This window comes from Accipiter gentilis, chromosome 23 (genome assembly GCF_929443795.1).
Source record: "Accipiter gentilis chromosome 23, bAccGen1.1, whole genome shotgun sequence".
NCBI lineage: Eukaryota > Metazoa > Chordata > Aves > Accipitriformes > Accipitridae > Astur > Astur gentilis.
Window position 1 is genome coordinate 11367729 of NC_064902.1, and position 22723 is coordinate 11390451.

The 22723-nt window shown below is 50.5% G+C and overlaps 1 protein-coding gene across 1 annotated transcript; it reads left to right on the forward strand.

The window, feature by feature from the left end:
* The first annotated feature begins 12952 nt into the window (after positions 1–12952).
* RPN1 (ribophorin I) lies at positions 12953–21509 on the forward strand. The gene is made up of 10 exons (XM_049826344.1): positions 12953–13213; positions 14177–14241; positions 15816–16122; positions 16611–16820; positions 17767–17959; positions 18289–18388; positions 18659–18797; positions 18997–19116; positions 19601–19846; positions 20895–21509. Exons 1-10 carry the CDS (start codon positions 12989–12991, stop codon positions 21075–21077), a joined length of 1788 nt encoding a protein of 595 aa, XP_049682301.1. The 5' UTR covers positions 12953–12988; the 3' UTR covers positions 21078–21509.
* The last annotated feature ends 1214 nt before the right edge of the window (positions 21510–22723 follow it).

The window sequence follows — 22723 nt, forward strand, 5'->3', positions numbered from 1 at the left end:
CCCTCGGAGGTCTGAGGAGAGAAGGAGAGAGCTGGAGAAATTTTCCTGCTTCATGCTTTCAAAAGTAAAGGATGGGAACACATGGACGCAAACCTGTTCTTTGGGGTCTTTTTATTTGCAGTGATCTAGAGTGAGGTAGTAGCAACAGCATTTGTAAGGAAAACAGAAAGTAAAATATGACAATGGAAGATACATTCAGGTTGATTAATCAGGCAGTAACCAGTTCCAAGATCAATAATGCAGGCAAGTGAAACGGGACAATATAAACTCTTTGGCACCTTAATACATGGGAGGATAGCCGTCCTGGTGATACAAGAGAAATCCGTGTTTTCTACTCTGCGTATTGGTTCATCTGTGACTATTGTGGGTTTCGTTAAGCTGTGAACTCAGGAAAGCAAAAACAAAGCAACCAAGGAAAAAACATATTTTTAGAGTTAATAAAAGTGATAAAAGGAACTAAGCTACTTAGAGTACATTAAAAAGAAAATAGCTTCTGAGCAGTATACAGCAGACCGCTTTTAAGTCTAAGAGACAGGGACTGATTTGGAGAGAGATCTCAGAACTGGAAGTCAGAAGACCTTTGCTCTTCCTTCTGTCCTGAGATGAATCTGCCACATATCATTAGGCAAAGGTTTGACTCCTCTGTAGGGTAACACAGTTTCCCTGCATGTCACCTGGAAACAGGCATGCTCACCTTGGAAAGATGCTGCAAGGTTTGATTCATTAATGCTCGCAAAGCAGTTTGAGATCAATAGTGTAAAGGTAGCTGTCGTGGTTGCGCAGCATAGCAAGTGTGTTGTTAAAGTCAGTGACCTGTCAGGCCTGGCCTGAATCCCTTCTGAGGAGTATCTATTGCAGAGCACACGGGGTGTCCTTACAGTGTCCTACTTTAGAAAAATCAGACAACAGTGGCGTAGGGGCCTGAGCCTGATTTGGCGTCTCTGTTGCCCAGAGAAGCTCCTGTGCTGCCTGCAGCAGGAACCATGTCTGCTCCAAAGGGCAACCGAGCCCAAGCCCGCTTCAGGTACTCACCGTCACACTCTCCCTCCTGTACACCAGTGCCAGCTCTTGACTGAGCCTGCCCTGAGTTGCTTTAGCACTGAATCTGCTGATAACTAGCAATAAAAGCAGCACAGATACATTTTCTGCCAGCTTAGTGCACTGAACTGGCTTCATGCAAGGGAAGGAGGGGTGAGGCAGGACACGGCTGCCAGTCCTTGGGTTGGTTTAAGTTGTGGAAATGCAGACTAAGAGAAGGTGAACGGGAGCCAGGGCTGCTGGGCTCTTCTTGTATGGTGCCAGCCAATTCGTTACCAGTTTTGTACCTTCATTCTTCCACCTACAGGAGTGTATCGCTGTTACTAATCCGTCTTACAAGAGACGGGAGCCTTGTGCATCTAGTTTATTGGTGCTTTTAAGGTGACGCATTAGATGCAAGGAGCTGCAGAAGAACCTGACACCAGTTAAAACACAGACTGGACAAAAGAGGAAGAGCTCTGATTAGTGAAATGATGGAGAAAACCCTCCCAAACAGACATGATTTCTTTGGATGGGGAGGGAAGTATTCAGCTCAGCCCCAGGATTGTGGGCCCTGGGCTCATCAGCAGCTGGTGGGGCAGAGCACTGGCTTGCCCCAGTCCATTTCCTTTTAACAGGAGACCCACATGCTGAGCTGTTATGGGCAGATATTAATGGTGAGTTACAGAATGTTCCTCAGCTCTCTTTTCCTAAAAGTTTCCTTTTTTCTTTCTTTTTTATGCAATATGAAAAGCAATCAAAAACTGTGGGTGAAATTTCCTCCTTCCTTCTTCACCACAGAGCGATCCTGGCACCATCTGTTACATACCTTTGTTACACAGAAGATAGCCTCACACCAAGTTCCTGTGTCACTTGCTAGCTTTCTTGGCGTGACCAACAGCTGTGTCATGCAATAGTTGTTCGTGATGAGTTTATGATCCTCCGTGGGAATGCAGCATTTTCTCAGACTGATGAGGCAAGATCCTGCCTGCCTTGAAGAACATACGAATCCTGTCACTGGGGAGAACCAATGTCAGCAGAGAGGTCCTTGCTATCCAGGCTGGACACCTGTCTTTTGGCACAGATGAGAGCTACATTCACAGTGGCAGAATGAAAATAGAAACACAGTGGTAAGAAAGTGGCCAATGGAAGTATTGAGCTGTGGCTCTTGCATTTTGCCTGGCCCTGGCGACACACACACACACACCCCCCTCCGCACCAGAATAAAAGTGTGGCCCAGGAGAAACCAGAGCATGGTGCAGCAAGCAGTCCAGCACACTTAGTTTCAGTAGCCTGTGAAGAAAGCTGTATTCCTCATTTGATACTTTCACAATATCAAAGCCCAATTAAAACCTGTTAAAATGGATCAATTTGAAACCCAATGCCCATCGTTCCCAATCACTAACATCGCTTTGAAGAAATCCATTCTCTATCCTTGAGGGACCTTCACACAGATGTCTAAGGTTGTAGTGACAGACATTTACCAGTGCAGAAGCCTCAACCTATTTCATGTGCTCATCCCTCTAAACCAGGAGTAAGAATGTCTCCAGCTTTGATTTTCTTCCCTTTGTGACATCTAATCTGTATTTATTAATCTTCCTGATCCAATTAGAGACAATAAAACATGATAAGTCTTACACCATCTCTTTGCTTTTGTCCTTGGACAAAAAGGGGCCCTCCCTTTTTCTTCTTAGTCCTTAAGATGGCAGAGTGAACAGGGATACAAAAACACCTGCTGGTTCCTGATTTTGGAATGGCCCGCAGAGAGGTCCAGTGAGGACATCACCTTAGCTGTAGTACCTACAAATCCTTGACATTAGCTGTGAACATTTTGATATTCCCCATAGTGCCTAATGCATTCACCCTCTTCTGTGGACACATAGCTACCCCTCCTCTGGCCTTCTGTGACATTAAAAAGCTTGGGGAGAGCCTGCTCGTTCCTCTGATACGCGTCCAGCATATTTCAGCTCTTCAGAGTCCTGCAGTCCCTCCTCCTCATCACTGGCCACAGCCCTGGGACCTTTCGTTGCCTCTGTGCCCAGAAAGATGTAGCACGAGCCCGCGCTGGCTTTACTGCTCAGTGAAAATTGACTGTCCAGAGATCCCTACACAAAGATGTCCTCTCTCAACTAGCTATGCAACACTTTCCTCTTGTCACCTTTAGCTTTCCAGACCAGCTTCCTCAAATTATCATTATAATGATCTAACTTACTAAAATAAAAAAAAAGGGGAACTACAATGCAGCAAATGCACAATATCTTGCTTTTGTACTCCGAGCTTTGTCATCCTTTGATTTATCCTGTCTAAAGCAGATTCACCCTGCTTCTGCTGGCATTTTGTTCATTAGAAATCTTATGCCATTGCATGACCACGTATACATTTCCACTGGCAAGGGTACAGCAGTAGTTTTTTGCCTGCCCTCTTCTCTAATCCCTGCCTGCAGTACAAATACCACTCTGGTAATCTACTAATGCTTTCACCTTTGCAATCCTCAGATGATTTCTAAGTCATACAGCAGCAACACATGAAAGCAAAAAGCTAGCTCTGGACAAGGCTTGATCACCAGATACCAACCATAGGAAGCAACTGCAGTCATGTTATCTCATGGCAGATCTCCAATCCGAGCTTCTGCTGAGGTGCAGAGGACATTGCATATAGTGCAAGGGATTACCAGTGTCTGTACTCACTGATAAAATGCAGCTGCTCGAGGTTGAACATCTTAAAAAAACAAAGCGCTGATAAAGGGTCTAAATGCAGCCATGAAGCCTGAGCCCCACACAGTGGGTGGGGGCCGAGCTGCAGTGCTGCAGTGCCTGATTCTGCCACCTACCCTCACACTAGTCACAGCAGACATGAGCATGTAAAAGAAATGGCTTTGGACTCATTTGACAGCTTCCCCCTGCTCAGTAGCAAGAGCCACAGAACTACTGCAGAGCTGCAATCTCTTTGACACTGAGAGGTGGCAATGCTGGCACCTTCCCTTAGATGCCAGCTCACTCCCTGAGGTGTGAAGGTCCAAATCTCCCCCTTGCTCTGCCTTTGAGTCAGCCTCCTACAGACACTAAGGACAACATGCTGAGCACAGGGGACATCCCCTTAGACAAGTCCCTATGCTGGCCCTGGCAAGAACGGCAGGGAGAAACAACCACATGCTGCTGGCCGTGGTGTAAGATGGGCACCACACAGCTTTGCGCTTACCCATTTGGCACCACCGTAGTTACCTGGAAGCCAAAGCCCACGGAAAGTTCAAGTGTCACAAAGCAAAGGGGTGTTTTGATGGCCCAGACTTTGGGCTTGGGGGCAGAGAGATGCCTACATCCTATTTATGACCATAATCCCAAGAGCTGTCACACAAATAGTGACAATCACCTGAGTCCCCTGTAGGACTCCCAGCTGGCCTCTCCAGCTACAGAGGTTCTCCAGCAACACCAATACCTTCCCACTTTTACAGCCAGTGCTAAATACCAGCTAATTAATTTTTTACAGCTGCGTTGGAGGTATGCCGGGTAATTTCATATGATTGTTCTCAGTACTCAAGTGGAGAAGATGATCCAGGGAGTGAAGTAACTTCCCTGAGGCCAGAGTGAGTCAGTTACTTTGTCAGATCTGGGTCCGTCTAAACACGGACATTTCTGAAAGGTTTTTTAAACCATAGGAATGGTATAAAAATAGGTAGAGAGAGAGGTGCACACAGCCAGCACAGAACTGCACAGGCCTTTAGAGAACTGGCCTTTCTTCAGGAATCAAGGTTTTGTTAGAGCAGTGTGTTATCAAAGCAGCAGGTTCTACACGCTGTTACTTACCAAGCTCTGAAGGCTTCACAGTGAAGGTCTGGTGTGCCTGAGACCCCTCAGCTCACGACACTAGTGGCTTTGAAGCCATGGGGACAGGCAGGACAGGCCAATGGCTGGCAGTGCCTGGAATGCTCTGCAGGACCCACAGGTTGCGTGCCACCGCTCCTCTCTGCACAGGGCATTGTGCGATGGGGTGGACCAGCCACGTGAGCTCTGCAGCCAGGCGTTTTGTGGCAAAGGTGGCCATGTCATGCTGTTGTTGTACCCAGAATGTGTCATGGGACAGGAGCCTGGTGCCACGTGACCACTGCGAGCAGGACACTTTATAGGACAAGTGACTCGCACGTTGCTCCTTCCTTAGCAGTGAGTCAGTGCCAAAAGGTGTCCCAAAGACAGCGCTCCATGGGTAGGAACCAAATTTGCTGCATGCATGCTCTCCAGGATCTGCAGGTCCATCCTGGATGTGCAGGGCCAGGGCTTGTCTGCAGAGACCCAGGGAGCTCTTCTGGGACCTCCCTGGAAAGGACATGGGCATATCCCACAGCACGATTCCCTCCTCAGACGGCAGCCACCTCTCTGCAAGCATGGGGTGCTGCATATTAGCTTCAGATCTATCTGCCTCAATTCTTTCAAGTCACAGATTTTCACAATCCCCTCTTGTCTGCTCTAAAAGAAGTAAATTCCGTATCAATGGCAACCACGAGAAGCCTGTATAATTTTGAGTGCATGTTTTCGAAGAGGGTGACAAAGATACTCAGCCTTGAAGGATAAGGGTGTGTGGGCAGTGAGGTTTGCTTTGCTTTTATCTTGGACAACACTTTTCAATGCCTGGTGCCTCAGCAGCTACATTTTTGACCCCAGGGAGTTATGACTCACTGTTTGCAAATCCCTGAGCCACCAAATTGAAGGTATGCCCCGCAAAGCACAATTGCCTAAAACTGAAATGGTTATAGGTGGGTGTTAAAGCTTCAATTACTCTGTTCTAGCGCTCAGGGCTGGCTCCATATCCCTGCCTGAATTTCTGGCAAATAGAAAACAGCGCCTTTTACGTTGTTTAGATGAATAGGATCTCTCTGGGTTTGTCTTCTTCACTGAAGTCCTGAGAGCAATCAGGTTACAAAAAATGCATTATCCCATCTACAGCAGCATAACGCCAGCCTGAGGAACACCTTCTCTGCCCAATCTGCACTCCTGCCCTCTGCCAAATTGCTTCAGACACCAGGGCCACCCCAACATCAGAGCTGGGGCTGGCCTGCCGGAGTACAGGGCAGAGGCTAAGGCTGTCTTTTAGCTGCTTTCGGGTGACCTGTGTGGGGCTACGTGCTCCACTGCCTGCCATCCTTTCTGCTGCAGTGGATCAGTTTGCAGAGCAATACCTACGATTTGGGGAAAATTAATGCGAACACCGTATCAGGCATTTCTTAGCAGGCAGGTAGGAAAGCTGTGTGTGAGGAGCCTGAGACCCGCCAGCAAAGAAAGGAATAAGAAAGAACGATCTTTTATCCTCAAGTTTCTTTTTTTCCTTGATCTTCAGTGTTTTTCTTGTCAGGAAAGACTGACTGCATTCACTGCTGCAGACCAATGCTGTTCGCAGAGGGTTAATGCTCCCTCTTTTTGGGTCACACATCAAACAGTCTGGGTGGGAAGGAATCACCATCAGCCATCTGGCAGGGCACGATGGGATTGTCTCTGGGGAAGGGGCCACTGCCAACCACCACATAACACACACCCCCGAGGTCCATGAACAGCCAGACTTGGGGCAGAGGTTTTGATTCAGCCTGGCAGGGGCGCAGGAGCTGCCTTTGCAGGAGAAATGTAAATCCCAGCTGGCACTTCACAGAGCATCATCCAGGGATGTCCCTGCCAGCGGATTCCAAAATTTAGTAACCTGGTGAGAAATCTGCATTATCTCACAGCAAGCAGTGCTCAAACACAGAGCTCCTGGAGGAAGCAGAAGGCACAGCAAGAGCTGCCAATCTGCAAATGACCCCCTCTTGCTGCTGTTATCAGGATCCTCAACTTCCCACTGTCTGTGGCAGATCCTGCAAAACTGAGGCTTTAAAATCCAGGTTTAAACTCTACGTGAACAACGGGCTTCCAAAATAAATACACCAGCAAGTGCTTTCCTCTCCAAAAACAAGCTGAGAAAGAGGAGTTGCTCCATGGACGGATGGAAACTCAGTGATGGTACTGAGAGGGGCCAATCACGACTCCTCACCGGGCTTCACTGTCACTGAGGACAGGACCGCGGTCCTGGGACGGTACTGCTCTGAGGTGGGTCCCGGCACCACATGTGCAGGACCTTGAACAGTCAGGAGGAAAAATGCAATACCGCTTATCCGAGAGATCGGGCACTAAATCACACCGTGGCCCCACGGCACCTGGGCACTGCACTACTGCACAGCCTTTCTTTCACCTGGGGGAGATGTGTGCCACCACTCCCCGTCCTTCACCCCAGGGACAAACGCCGCCTCCTGCAGCAACCCCAGGAGATGCACGGAACACCCCGGAGCCTGGCGGATTGGCGATGACCCCGGGGCGATGCAGGGAAACCTGCTGATCCCTGCAGCGGATCCCTGTAAGGTGCTCCATTAATCCTACAAATCTGAGTGACTTTTGCCCATCACGAACAGCCAGGGGACGCACCTCATCGGGGGCTCCTGCCAGGGCCCTGCGGGAAGGGAAGGCAACCGGGCCCTCCCTTTCATTAACTGTCATCACTAACGCGAGAGCTGCAGTGGACGGGGCGGTTAAGCCAGCAGCGGCAGGCGGGAGGCGGCAGCAGCCCGGCCGCCCCCGGGCAGGGCTTTTCCCCCCGCGCCCGGCCATTGCCCCCCCGACCGGCGGGCAGCCCCTGCGCCCCCCGCGTAGCGAACGCTATTCTCCAAGGGGCGGGGCTACGCTACCGCGCCAGCGCCGGCACCGCCCCCTCGGCGCTCCCCCGACTCGGGGGCGCCTGGGCGCCCCCTGGCGGCGGCGTGCGGACACGCGGGGACACTGCGGGCCGGGGGCGGGGGGGGGGCATGGCAAGGCGGGGCTAGGCAAGGCTTTTTGCCACCCCCACCCCCCCCCCCCAGAGCTAAGAACCAGCTCCATCTCTCAGCCCAGGCGGGGCAGAAGTGGCAGCACAGCTGCAGGGCCCGTCTGCTCCAGCACCGCTGCCTGCAGATACCAGCCAGGACGCCAGCACACCTAGCCCGCCAGCATGGGTGCTCCTGCCGTGGAGCATGCGGGTTTCCACTGGATGCTCTTTCGTGGCATTTGTCCCCGTATTTTTTCTGCCAAACGCGGGTGCTCTTGCCTCCACCGCTGGCCCTGGGAGGTTGCAGCCCTGGGGCAAATGAGCAGTTTGCAGAGGTGTGATCCTGTGCCAGGCCCTGGCAGGAGGAGCCGAACGCAGCCCGTCTGCAGCACAAGGGTGCGATTCAGCTGCTGCGCCAGGAGCCAGCATCGCCCTGGCCTCATGGCTAGGACCCTCAGCCTCCTCCTCTGGAGCGTGGAAGGAGAGCAGCTTCCCTGCCCCCCTGGTTCTCTGTGAAAGGCAGCATTTGTCTTTTCAAACCAAGATTTGCACACTGTCCTCCTTACGCCTCCTCTGGTTTTGCAGACACCAATCTGCCAAAGGCATTTTCAAGCTGCGGTGCGATGTGGGCAGGCCACTTTAGGGTGTTGTACCCAGGTCCTGTCTGCACTGGGAAGCACTTGAGTGGCGGCCCCGATAACAGCCTAATTATCTGATACAATTAAACCAGCACTGTTCCCTCTACCCAAAACGTGCTCTGATCCTGTAACAAAATCCAGACCCACCCAAGGCGAAGCAGGTCACCCTGAGTGGGCAAGGTACCCATTCCTCGCTCAGGCTCTACATTTTAACCACACACATGTAGCAGATTTCTGTCATTAGCAGCCCACCAGTACCTGTCTACAGCTATTTCAGTTCTGTTTCTAGTAAGCTTTAAAAACAGAGTTAAAAGTACTTTTTATACTGATGAAGTGTCCTCCTTGCTGCATTTTTTTCTTCCCTATTGCAACAATACCTGTCACACAGTGGTCTCGCCCCCTTACAAGACTCACAGATGCTCTCCCATTTTCTTCCAGCAGGTTTTCCTGTGTGCTTCCCAATGCTTTGCACAATTACTGTGCACAGACAGTTTCCTCCATTAGTTTTTCTGAGTCTCATGGTCTAACGTGGGCATGAAAACAGATATTTTTTTTAAACCCAGGAAGAAACTATTTTAAAGAAACGTGACTATTGTAAGGGGTGCTACTGCAGATTCCTGAAATAACTTGAAGAAACCCCAGAGGAACAGCCCCTGAGCACACAGTGCCCCGTCAGCACTGTCTTTGTGCAAAGGCTGGACACGTTTCCAGGGCAGCCGAACAAAGCGCAGGAGCCGAGCCTCAACCAGCCCCCCTCCAGGCCCACCACTCCCATGGAAATCACAGGCGAACCCCAAGCAGGAGTCACGGTGTGTTTTGCTTGGCAGAGGCTCGGCGTGAGTTGTGCTGACTAGTTGAAAAATGAGGTTGTAAAAATAACAAACTGGAAGACTTTTTTTTTTGCCAGCTGCTTTTCAAGGGCCTTAGCAAGGCTGAGTAAACTGCCATCACTCAGCCAGGTTGTACCTGCACTCTCGTGGCTGGGAACTGCAAAACCTCGCTCTGGATCGAATACAGAGAGAAGTGCCCTCTGCCTCCCACTGGCAGCCAGAAGGCTGCCTTGATTTTACATGGACAGGATTAAACACTGAAACACCAATAAAATCTGAAGCATGGTGTTTTTCCTTGGTCATCACGACAGCCACATGCCTGTGTTTTTTTCAGGATCACTGTTAGATTTGTATTAAAATCCATAGGCTAAGGTGTTGCCAGGATGACTTCTGCTACACATGCACAGCCCTGTTTAGTATCTCCCTGCCCCTGACCTGGGCTCCTCAGAGAGCAACACATTATATCATGGTCCCTACATATTCCTGGTGCAAGCTTCCCGCTGGTATGATGATCACACCAGGATAAATCCTGTTCCCTGCTGCTACAGGCTTCAGTGTGCTCCTGTGGTCACAGCCAACTCGCTCCTTCAGGAAAACAACAACTTCTCCTTTCCTCCTTGAGAACAAATTGCTCTGACAGATGACACAGCTCTGAGTTTGGCATCAGCCCCGTAAAAACAGAAGAGAGTAGGGTTTTTCCTGGGGTGCAGTTCTGTCCATGGCTTATCCTGCCAGAGGCATTTATTAGACCGCTCTGGTCCCTCAGCCCTGGCAGACGGCTGGGCTGGCACCAGCTCCACCGTGGCTGTTCCCTTCCCACTGCTCAGTGTCCCTGAGGGTGACACGCTCTCTCCACAGCACTGTCACCAGGAGCTGGGGCATTATGCCAGTGCCTGGATAGCAGAGGGGTCTGGTAACCTCTTCCATGCCAATTCCTGACCCGCAGCTCTATGGGGCATTACTGCTGGAGGGGGGCATTCCTCACAAGGGGAGAATTAAAAAAAAAAACCACAAACACATAAAGAGAGAAAAATAAGGAGCTCTGGACTCCTGGCTCTTGCTGCTGCTTGGCACCGGCCGCGGGTGGCCAGATCTGCATGCAGGCACCACAGCCTGGGACGATGAGGAGTCAGCGGGCCTCGCAGCGCTCCTCGCCTGCAAAAGCAGCCTCTCCTTGCTTGAACAAGGCCTGCAAGCTATCTGCAAGCTGTCCCAGCCACTCTAACCAGCGCAACCAGCCAGGGGCCTGCTGCCAGCTGTTACGTGAACCCATGCACAAAGGAACAACAGCTTGGCACCACTCAGTGCAAGCTTAAAGGTCTACACAACATGCAGGGCAGCAGCGAGAGGGGCCTGCAGAGCCAAACTCCTCCTTGAAGCAAGCCTGAAAGCAACAGCTTTTCAACCCAAAGATAAATTTAGCCTACGTGGTAGGGCTTAAGTCTTGGAACAGATGCTGCACGGGCTCGGCATGACTCAATTATCACAATTAGAAATGGATCTGAACACGGGGTTAGCGTATAACAGCCTGATTCAGAGCTCACCAGGGTCTGGGATGGGTCAGATGTTGAAACTTTTGCGTTTGCCAGCAAGCTCAGATCCAGGCTCTGGGCTGAACCCATCAGAGAGAAACCTTTGGCCTGCGATGTAACGACGGAAGCCCAATTATCTCCAGACACAAGGGGAATGTGCACTTATTTCTTTCCTTCCCTTTGCCAGGAGAAATTGCCCTGAGGGAGAGGGGAAATAAAGGCTAAAGCTGTGCATGTTATTAAAGATGCAGCCTGGAGTTCATTTATTCCCTGTGACACAGAGGCCGGGGTTGAAGAAAGGACAGTGACAGCCGCTCCTAGCAGAGGAACTTTCCACAGCAAAACCGACCCAGACAACTGGAGGGAGTCCCCAAATGCAGCACTGCTGGCCAGCCTTAAATTAGAGCCAGCTGTTTTGCTCAGCCCTCCATGATTTGTGGTTGTTTCTCCCTGAACCTGCTTACCCAGTTCCGGGGCCCCAAAACCCAGCTCTCTGGAGGAGAGGGCCAAGATAAACATGCTTTTCCTGGAGAGCAGAGGGACCTGGAACATTTCCCTAGCTGGAAGCACGAGGCTGAGGAGGTGGACACCCGCCCCTGCGACCATCTCCTGCTGTGCTGCTGGAAGATAGCCCTGCTGCCACCCAAGACACGGTGACAAAACTACCCGCTTGTGCTAGGATATGCTAGCAGGGCCAGCTGCCAAATTCACGGGTCTGGTGCCTAAATAAATCAAAGGGAAATTGAAGTAATTTGCCAAGAAAACTTCCATAATAGGAATTGCGGCAGCAGCAAGGGGAGAAAGGGAAGGCCAGTTAAGGGGTGATGCTGTTTTGAACATAGCACGCTAGGAGACATCTCACTTTATTTAGCCTTTGCCAAGGGGCTGTTGGACTCCAGATCCAACCTCACAACGTTTAGGAAATCCCCTTCCGATACTTGGCAATCTCAGGCCAATTCAAAGAATTATTTCCGTGACTCATATTAGGATCTTAAAGAAAGGTCGAGTCCTGGATCACATTACACAAACATGAAAAGTCTGTTGTCCCACAGGGCTCATAGGCAAAAGCCCTGCTCCAGGAATCACGGCAGACAACATCCGTTCCTCGCTTTTATCTGCTTTAGATGTTTGAGAATAAAGTGTCAATCACCTCTTTCCCAGTCATGTGTTAAACCACTAAAATTTTCTCTTTGCGTAAGTTCAGGACTGGTTACTGTGTCTCGACTGACTGCAGCACTTCTTCTCTGGCATTGTTTAGCTGTCAATTATCAGTGTTTTTTTGCAGATTTGGATTCTGCTTAAAATCTACTTGTGTTAAAACCTCACCTTCCAGAGCAACAGCGATCCATGTGCCAGGCCAGCAAGACAAACTGTCCCAATTTGTGGCTCATTCATTCAGCAGCGTAATCAAAAGCATCGAAACTCACATCTCTGTGCAATGCCCCGTGCTGAATCCCAGCACCAAATCCCAGCACCGCCCACGCTGACTGCCCTTCTCCCGTGCCATCCCACGCCAGATGCTACCACCAGGTTTTACGATTTCGGCCACTCAAAGCCGCTGCTGTCAGAGCCCTGGCAAGAGCCGGCTTTTGCTCAAAAAGAGGCGAAAACAGAGCTGCTTTGTGCGGTGGCGGGAGAGGAGACTGAAAAGCACGTGGATACCCTGAGCGTCCCGGATTATTTGTTATAATCGCTTTTTGCTCCTTTTCAGGCCCCGCAGTGGTTTTCCACAGCACGGCCGAGCAAGTGTCTGCCTCTCCTCTGGCGCTTGGCCGGCCCCGAGGCCTGTCCAGGCCTGGGAGCTCAGCGGGGGCGCGGGCCCAGCCGCACCACGGGAACGCCCGAGCTTGCCGGCCGGCCCTGGGCGCCGGAAAGCACCGGGGAAAGGAGGCGGCCGCCCGGGACTGCGGGAGGCCGGAGCCGGCACCGGGGCTGCGGAGGAACCCGCCCCGCCGCAGCCGCGCCTCCAGCCCGGCCTTTCTCCTCAGGCACTCGCACGGCCGCCCTACCCCGCGGGGCGGGGGGGGGGGGGCCTCAAGCGCCGCTGGGCGCCGCCATTGTGAGCCTCCTCCCCCGCTGGGCGCCGCCATCTTGTGCCCACCCCGTACAGCGCGGGCGCCGCCATCTTGTGCCCTCCCCGTGCGGCGTGTCGGCCATGGCGGGGTTGCTGTGCCGCCTGCTCCTCTGCCTGGCGGCCGCCGGGGCCGCCGCCGACCTGCTGCTGGAGGAAGCGCGGCGCTCCGTGGACCTCAGCACCCACCTGGCCAAGGTCTCGGCCGAGCTCAGCCTCGCCAACGCGGCGGGCGGCACAGCCGCCTCCGCCTTCCTGCTGGCGCTGGAGCCCGGCCTGGAGCCCCGCCTGGCCTACCTGGGCGTGCAGGTGAGCGCGGGCCGCGAGGGGCAGCGGGGGACGGCGCCCCGCTCCTCGGGAGGGGGGGGACGGACCGCGGCACGGCCTCGGGCGCTGCCCGGGCCCCGCCGCCCGCAGGGACACGTAGGCACAGCGCCGCGCTCCCGGCTCCCGCCGCCCCGCGGGCGCTGCCGGCTGTTGCCGTCGGCACGGGCTCCGCCGGCAGCCGGCGTGGCGGCCGGGGAGAGGCTTCCTCGGCCGGTGACTCGGGTGCCGCCGGGCGCTGGCCGTCCTGCCGCTCCAGCTGCCTTGTAAACAGTGAAGCTGAGGGTTTCTCTCGTTATACGGAACAAAGCGGGGGTGTGAGTGGCTGTGGCCGTGTAAGGTCTGGGAAGCGATGAGGGAGGCGAGACAGCTGCTAATTAACGTCGTTACTGCTGTAACGTGAGCAGCCGTAGCCCCTCGGCTGGAGCAGTGCTTGCATCCCCAGCTAGCGCAGGCCCCGGGACGGGGTCCTGCCTCTTATCCCACGGGATGTACGTGCAAGAGGGTTCTTCTAATCCCAGAAGTATTTGCACTCATCTCGTTGCATGCTGGCTCACCCAGTCGGATTCCCGTGGCCTGCTCGCTCCCCTGCCACTGTAGAAAACATACAAGAGAAATCACAGAAGCAGTTGACCGAGATTCTCATTTGCACAAGTTACAGCCACTGTGCTGGCTTGGGAACTGGGCTGAGGTGAACTTGAGAGAGTTACCAGAAGTCTCCAGTTGTCTGTTCTTGCACACTGACTACAAGTGTTAATGAAAAACATTATGAAAAGGGGCTTCCTTTTTTTTTTTTTTTTCCTTTTTTTTTGGTTAAATGAAGTAGTTATCTATCAGCTTGCATTCTCTGGGGCCATCCCCCTAAACTGGGGACTGTATGGAGTTTGCCCTGGACACGTTAAGTCTTCTACACAGCAGCATACTGATCAGTCTCTTGTTTTGGAACAGGTGAAGGGCGAGGAAGAGGAGGAGAACACCTTGGAAGTGAGAGAGACTAAAGTTAAGGGCAAAAGGTGAGCGTCACCCTCTAAGATCAGTACCTAGAGGTGTGTGTGGGGGTTTTAGCATCGTCCTTACAGTGGAGCAGAAGTACTACCCCAGTCCCACATACCTATAGATCCTAGAGTCTTTTGTTCCTGAAAAGATCCTCTCTGTAGTCAGGCTGCATCCTGAGGTGCTACAAAGCCAGGAAGCACAGTTCACACAAGCAGCCAAACCCAATTCCTGCAGCCCAAGAGGCCCCATTAGAAGTGACTCCCCTCCCTCAGATGCTCTTTCCTTGGGAGACAGCACATGCAGTTTTAGATCTCTGCACTGAGCCCAGCACAAGCTGCACTTACCTGCTTCTCACACCCACCCATGGCTGCCAGTGAGGGGAGAGCCCTATAAGGGGGAGAATCTCTCTGTTAAATGCAACTCAGCTGCCTTCACGGGGGGGTTCAGCTGTGCTTAGTCTCTTGTACTCAGTGCCTTAAGTAATGTCCTGTTACTTTATTAAGGGGCTTCAGGTAAGAGATGTATTATAGCTATGGTTGTGCTCTTACCCATTGCTCCATTTTGAGGTCTCAAATGATGGGCAGTTGTGGTTACAGAAAGTTTGCAAGTGCTCTTTGGCTGTGTCCCCAGAGCACCGCTCTTAATCTGTGATGCGGGGAGTACCACAGTGCGCGGATACTGTGGCCCAGCATGGCCTGTTGCCTGCTGCAGGGAGAGACGATGCTGTCTTCTGCGTAAGGCTCTGCGCTGCCAAGCTTGGGATATTGTGCATACACAGCAAGACTGAGCAGGCAGGTGCTTTCTGAGCCATGACAGCTGAGAAATAAAGGGTGCTTGTAAAGTGGGTCAGGAGCACGGTGCTGCTGGGTTTCAAGAGGACAGTAGCTGTGGAGTTAAGTTGCCAAAGTAGACCATGGTTTCTGACATATCTGGAGGCCTCCTGTGATCCTGCTGTTGGGCCACCAGGCATGACTTGAAGTCCATTCACTTCTGTCATGACCTCGGTCCATCTGGTGCATCCTTACAGGTTTGGTGAAATCCCAATCCTTTCTGTAGAACCTCAGTCCAAAACTGTGCTCATTTTCTGGCTGTGCCTTAGTTTCACATCCTGTGGGCAAAAAGCTGAGAATGAACAGACTTTGTGGGAACAGGTGCTTAAAGTGTTTGTGATTTGTTTTGTGGGCATTTGCCTGTGCTTCCTCTTATTCAGATCATTCTTGTCATCTGGAGAAGAATGGAAAAACCCCTGTTGAAGCATGTTTTATAAATGCAGAACTAGGGAGGGGAGGGGAGTGTGTCATCATTCCCCTTCCAAAACAGCAGCCAGGCGTTTTTGTGAAGCAGAGACTGTAACTGTGCCTGGACGTAGTTCGCTCTGTGCTGCCTTCTGTCCTGCTTCCACAGTCCAGAGTAAGCACACCCTCTGGGACAAGACATCTGTACATGTTGGAGGAGCAAATAAAATACTGGCCCCAATCACATACGATATATGTGATATATGGGCTTCCATCCACAGGGAATGTTGCGGGAATTGGATCTGATTGCTCTCTCGGGATATCTCACATGACTTACCTGTTTTTCTCCCTTCCAGTGGAAAATTCTTCTCTGTGAAGCTGCCATCTCCTTTGGCACCAGGAGCCAAGGTCCGTGTATCTGTTGAAATGGTTTTCACACACGTCCTGCAGCCTTACCCCACCCACATCACCCAAAGCGAGAAGCAGTTTGTGGTCTTTGAAGGAAATCACTATTTCTACTCGCCATACTTCACCAAGACCCAAACAACCCGGGTAAAACTGGCCTCTAGGAATGTGGAGAGTTATACCAAGCTGGGCAACCCTTCCCGCACTGAAGACATGATTGAATATGGCCCCTTCAAGGACGTTCCTCCATACAGCCAGGTAAATGTCTGTGCAAAGAGGTTGTGGCTTTGCAGAGAGCGTCTTGCAAACATGTCACCTGCATCTCAGAGGCTGGAGAGTGGGAAGTGGAGGCTTTTGTGTAAGAATTGCTGGTCAAGCCTGAGTTAGCCTGTGTGCAGGCTAGGAATGTGTGCTCCAACAAGCTGCTCCTAATACAGACATGATTGCTGACTGCTGCTTGGTGTCCACAGGGCGAACCAAGCCAGTTTGTGTTGGTTCTGGCAGGTGTGTATTTGCACTAGGGAAGACTGCATCTCTAGCCCCCTCACCATTATAACTCAGCCAGATGTGCAGGGTGTCACCTATGAGTACACCCCAGGTAGCCAGTGCCCTGTGTGCCTGGGCAGTCAGCTTCACTTCTCTGCAGAGTCTGTCAGGGAGGTTTCTCTGTGGGACAGAGACACGTAATTGTGAGGGGAGGTTGTTCCTTACTTCAGGCCTAATAGTTTATCTTTTTTCCTTTTTAGGACACTATGAAGGTACACTATGAAAATAACAGTCCATTCCTGACCATCACCAGTATGACCCGAGTCATCGAGGTGTCTCACTGGGGGAACATTGCAGTTGAAGAGACAGTTGATTTAAAGCACACAGGAGCAGTGCTGAAAGGGCCTTTCTCCAGATATGACTACCAGAGACAGCCAGACAGTGGGATCTCTTCTGTCAAGTCTTTCAAGGTTGACGTTTTGCCTTTTTTTTTTTTTTTTTACTGTCACTCCCTGCTTTTTTACATCCCCAGAGTGGGGAAAAAATACAGTTGTCCTTTTCTTTGGTAAGCATACCCAAGTAATAAGGGAATATTAAAGCTCTGATCTATTTTCAGAGAAGGCTCATGCTAGATAGGAATAGCTTTTGGAGGTAGAATTAGGAGGTTATGTGCTTTATTGCATCTGTTGGCCAAACAAACTGCATATACCAGGGCATGTAGTGTTTCTCTGCGCTCCCATCCCTCCAGTCTTGGGGACCCTCTAAAACCCTTAATTGCTGTGCTGACAGCTCCACTTTACATTTTCCACTGCGCAAGGGCTGTTCATTCTGTCCGCACCCTCTTATTGTCGTATCTTCATCAAGTTGAACAGTATTAATTGGAAACTCATCCATTCATTCCTTGTTCACAAAGCACTCAACAGGAGTTAAAGCTGTGGGTCTGCTAGCCAGATGTGAAAAGTATTATGTGTTTTCATCTGAACCAAAACCTTTCTCACTGCTTGAAGCCTCCAGGATTGATTGTTGTAATTCTCTAACGTGGTACAGCCAAACAGAAATCTCATTTTGCTGAGCGTAAAGCCAGCAAGCTCAGTGAGTTAGGGCAGCGGGCTGGAGTGAAAAGGGAATTGCTGTCCTGGTGGGCATGATGAGATCCCTTGCTGTCTGGGATATTTGAAACTGGGCTGGAGAATGCACATTCATTTAGAGGCCAAGTGATTTCAGTGCTGGCAGCCACTTCTGTGGCTGATTGCTTATAATAGCACAATTTTACCACTCAGTACAACTGAATGGCCATTTTGTCATTTCTCACGTGGGAGCGCAGTTTCTCGATGCTTAACAGCCATTATTGGTTTTGCCAATTTCACTGGAAATAACTCCTAGCCAATGTACTGACTGTTGCTTCCCTTCATACAGACCATTCTCCCAGCTGCTGCTCAGGATGTCTATTACCGTGATGAAATTGGAAACATCTCCACCAGCCACCTCCTTGTCCTGGATGACTCTGTGGAGATGGAGATCCGTCCCCGCTTCCCACTTTTTGGGGGATGGAAAACCCATTACATCATTGGCTATAACCTGCCAAGCTATGAATACCTCTACAATCTCGGTGGGTGGCACAGGCAAAGGGAATAAGAAACCTTCTCTGTGTTTAAAGGTGGTTGCTATACAGTAAAGAATTCAAAGCTGCAGTACACTGCACCTTAGCAACAAGAGTTGCTGGCTATTATTTCTAGAATATGCAAATCCACCTTCTTTTCTGTGCTTCTTTCAGTTTTTTGTAGACATCTGGTTAAAATATACTTGAGTGAGCTAGTGCCCCCTGGTGCACAATGTATCCATCCAAATTCTGCTCTTGCTTCTGTTAGGAGCTGAGCTTCAAGGTTGCCCCTTGTTCTTTGAGGAATTGTAGCCACCCTCTGGTCTGCACTCTCTTAGGTGATCAGTATGCCCTGAAAATGAGGTTTGTCGACCACGTGTTTGATGAGCAAGTTACAGACTCTCTGACTGTCAAGATCGTCCTGCCGGAAGGTGCCAAGTAAGTGTCATTATTCCTGGCTTGTTACTGCAGACAGTGCTGTGTTAGTGGCAATTCTCCAGCCTACTCTAATGGCCTGGGGACAGTGAAGCAAAACCATGATGGTGCATGTGGAGGAGACCTTGGAACACAACTTTGCTTTCTTTTAGAGTGTTGTTTAAACTGCATAATTGGCCTTGTGGCTAGAGGTCACAGCTGGCCAGCCAAGTCCTAGGTTACATCATCTCAAACACTGTAGAGTCATATGGGACTGTCTGGTTTCATCCACAGGAATATCCATGTGGACAGCCCCTATGAAATCAATCGTGCTTCAGATGAGCTTCACTACACATATCTAGACACTTTTGGACGTCCAGTTATCGTGGCACACAAGAGCAACCTGGTGGAGCAGCACATCCAAGACATTGTGGTGAGTGTGGCCTCTGTGCGTGGTTTGTCTTAAGCAGTTGTGCCACCTCTGAATTCAGCAGCATGGTCAAAACACCCATATTGGGTTCCAGAAATAAATACTTGCTGGACTGCATGGCCAGTTCTGCTGCTGCCTGAGGAGAGGAGTTCTCCCCCATAGTAATATCGGTCACTGCTCAGTGTTTCAACTTCTCTTCTAGGTTCATTATACCTTCAACAAAATCTTGATGCTGCAGGAGCCTCTGTTGGTGGTTGGAGCTTTTTACATCTTGTTCTTCACTGTGATAGTCTACGTGAGGCTGGATTTCTCCATCACTAAGGTGCTGTATGATGAAGAGCCCTGTGGGAGCATTAGTGGCTTACTCAGCTGATGGTTGGAGATTTTTCATACCAGTAATTCTCACTGAATGTTCCTGCCAATTGGATATTTCACTAGATGCTTAAATGGTGTCCTGTTTTTATGCTACCTGAGCATTGATACTCCTGCAGGATTTGAATTGGTATGCTAAGGCTAACCAGAGTTTTACCTCCTGGATAAAAAGGAATCCCCCTGAGAAGCAGAGATGTCCACAATTCTCTTTCTGCAATGTTTTCCCTTACTTTTTGTTAAGCTATTTGTTGGGGTAGATTGAGTGCTGAAAGGTGCTTGCTCTAGTCAGTACTTCTACCATTCACCTAATTGCTGTCAGTTGACTTAATTGCAAAGGGAGCCGCTTCTGTAACAGTCCTGTGGCAGATTGCAAGTATGGCTTGATGCAAATCAAAGATATGACTGCTTTGATCTTCCCTTCTGTCCTCTTGCAGGATCCAGCTGCTGAGGCTAGGATGAAGGTTGCCTGCATCACAGAGCAAGTGCTTACTCTGGTGAATAAGAGACTTGGGCTGTACCGTCACTTTGATGAAGCAGTGAATAAATACAAGCAGTCACGGGACATCTCCACTCTGAACAGCGGCAAAAAGTCTTTGGAGACAGAGCACAAGGCCCTGACAAATGAAATAGCCTCTCTGCAGTCTAAACTGAAGACAGAAGGTTCTGACTTATGTGATAAAGTAAGAAATTCTAATTATTTTTTTTTAAGCTCTCCCATTCTTGGCTCTGTCAAGTATTCTAGGTGTATTTTAATTTGGGGTTTAGTTTCTGCAGCCTGGATATTCCCCCCCGCACCCCCAGAAAATGGCTTGATCCCTGCCAGGGGGTGTGAAGATCAGGTTGTTGTTTTTGCAGTAATCTTGGTTATGCAGCCCTGTTAGTGCTGCTGGTAAACAGCTGGTTGTGCTGTTTCTAAAACAGCCCTTGAACCAGCTGCATGAGTATAGATTAATGCTTTTGTAACACAATCCTGATGCATCTCATTGAGCTCATGGCAGCAACACTTAGGCAAAAATGGAAACGTATCAACACATTATCAGTTCTGACTTTACTACTGACACCAGCCAAACCAAAATCTTCTCCCTCATCTCTTATTTTCTTGCACACGTGAATTTGGTGCTGACAGAATTTTGGTAACATGATGCTCCTTGGGGTATTTTGCTGTACCATGTTGAAAGCCATGGCACAGTGAGTACATGCCCACTCTCTGTTTCTTCCTCCACTACATTTCAACACTTACCTGGAACAGCCACTTAACCCCAAGTGAGGGACACTTTAGTCTCTAAGGTCCATTCAACCAACAGCCACCTTGCTTAATCTGTTACTGACTCAAAGAGTAGCTCTGTCATTGCAGACTTGCTTCTCACACACCATTAACTGTAGGGACGCAGCTTCCAGCTGTCATAGTTGTGATTTAGCTTGAAGCCTTTAAAAATCTGTCATTAAACACTCTTTAACAGTCATTGCACCTGTCTCCTGCCAGTATGGCTCCTGGGTCCTTGGAGACCCTTTATCTGCACTGCTTAATTATCCATTCATGAGATATTCCTCATAATGTGATGCCACAGAGAGGTGATGGCTCAGGAGGCAATATTCGGGGATTGGAGATGTTTCCACTTAGCACTGACTTCATCTTTTGCTCCAGCTTTACCATCTGTGCTATTCCAGCTTCACTGTAGGGATTGTTTTTGTCTCATTTAATATTCCCTTTCTTTCTCACCCTGTAAGGTAAGTGAGATTCAGAAGCTTGATGGCCAAGTCAAGGAGCTCGTTCTGAAGTCCTCGGTTGAGGCCGAGCGGCTGGTAGCTGGCAAGCTCAAGAAGGACACATACATTGAGAATGAGAAGATGCATTCCAACAAGCGCCAGGACCTGGTCACCAAAATTGACAACATCCTTGATGCACTGTAACTCTCTGGTTCAGTGACCACATGAAGGGGAGAGTTATGAAGGGAGATGAGAAGCCTGGGAGTGGATACACTTTGAGCCAAAACTCCTTCCCAGCAACATTAGGGGAAAAGTTGATATGAAATGTCTGAAAGTACTTTTTTTTTTTTTAGATTTTTCTATAGAGCTTGTCTGCTCAGCAACATGTGCTGTGCAAGGGACCATGACATCATGCTGTTTGGCTGGGTAACAGGGTTTCTTTACCAGAGGTGAGACTCAGCCAGGTTATAAAACAGTCTCCCACTTTCAGTTTTCCCTGTATAGATGTGCCCTGACTAAACGCACTCAAACAGCCAGTCTGAGCACAGACACGCTCATGGCAAATCTGAATGTTGCATCTCCAGAAAGAATAAAAGACACCTTTGTTCTACTTTGAAATAAAACCACCACTGCCTAGCCTTCATGTGTTGTGCCAGGGTGGGGGAGGCAGAGGTGCTGGTGCGGAGGTGCTGGGTGGCCCTATCCTGCCCATGGCCAGGCACTGTAGTTCCCTGGGGAGCAGAGTTCAGCCCTGACCACTCCTGCCTCCTGTCAACTGTATGCCTTGAAGGCAGAGCTCTGCCACTCCCAAGGCCCTGACCCAGGCAGGGGTGAAGCCAAGCCCTTGTTCCCTAGGGATGTACATATACCTACACCCTTATGGGGAAAAACCCCACACAACATAACCCCTCTTGCTAACCTCTTGCTGCATGCTTTCCTGCTGCCTGTGACAACAGTCCCTGCATCCGTTGTGCTGCCCAAGTAGGCCCTTACTCCCTCCTGGATACCCTGGGGTGTGCATGCAATTCCCTGCTAATTTCAGTCTCGTAAGAATTTTTTTTTTTTTTCCTATGCCTTTCTGCTTCAGTGTACCACTAAACACCCCAGAGCTAGCTGTAGCACAGCAGTAAAGGTCTTCCCTACTGCATTTGCATGGCTTAGTTGTTTAGCAAAGTGGTTTGAGATCCTAATACAGAAAGAACCAGAAAAGAACAGAATGGGCTGTGTGGCCCTCTGGCTTCTTTCTTGCTGATGCCCTGCCCTGAGCTGCAGGTGGAGGCAGCTGCCTGTGGGTGGCTGTTTCTGCAGGGCAGGGGTGGTTAAGTGGGGTGCAGCCCTTTCCACTGGGCATCAGCAGCCACCTGTGGGAAGCACTCTCAGCAGAAGAGCTGGAGGCTGCTTAAACTGGGCAAGAACATGGCTACACCACAGAGCGACCTGAGCCACCCCTGAGGATGCTAGTGCCAAAAGTGGCTGTGCTGCAGAGTGGAGGTGTGCTGCAGTACCTGTGCTGGCACTGTGTGAGGCTTGGAGCAAACATAGCCCCCGTGGCGCAGTGCTGTGTGCAAGCCCTGTAACTGGACACACGTAAGCAGCTGGACATTTTCCAGCACTTTGTGAAGCCACCCACACTGCCTGTCCCTCCGTCCCAGGCCTGCGTAGCAAAGGTCTCTGTCGCAGACACACTGTCTCTGCCCCTTACTAGCCTCTCTTATCTTGGATAGGAGTTGTCCTTATCCTCTCCTGGGATGCCTTTCTCCTTCTACAGAGGATGCAGTTGGTAGGAAAGCCCTCTGCCACAGGCCACACAGCTTCCAGAGTGCGTTTGTTAGTCAGGAGCCTTTTGTTGC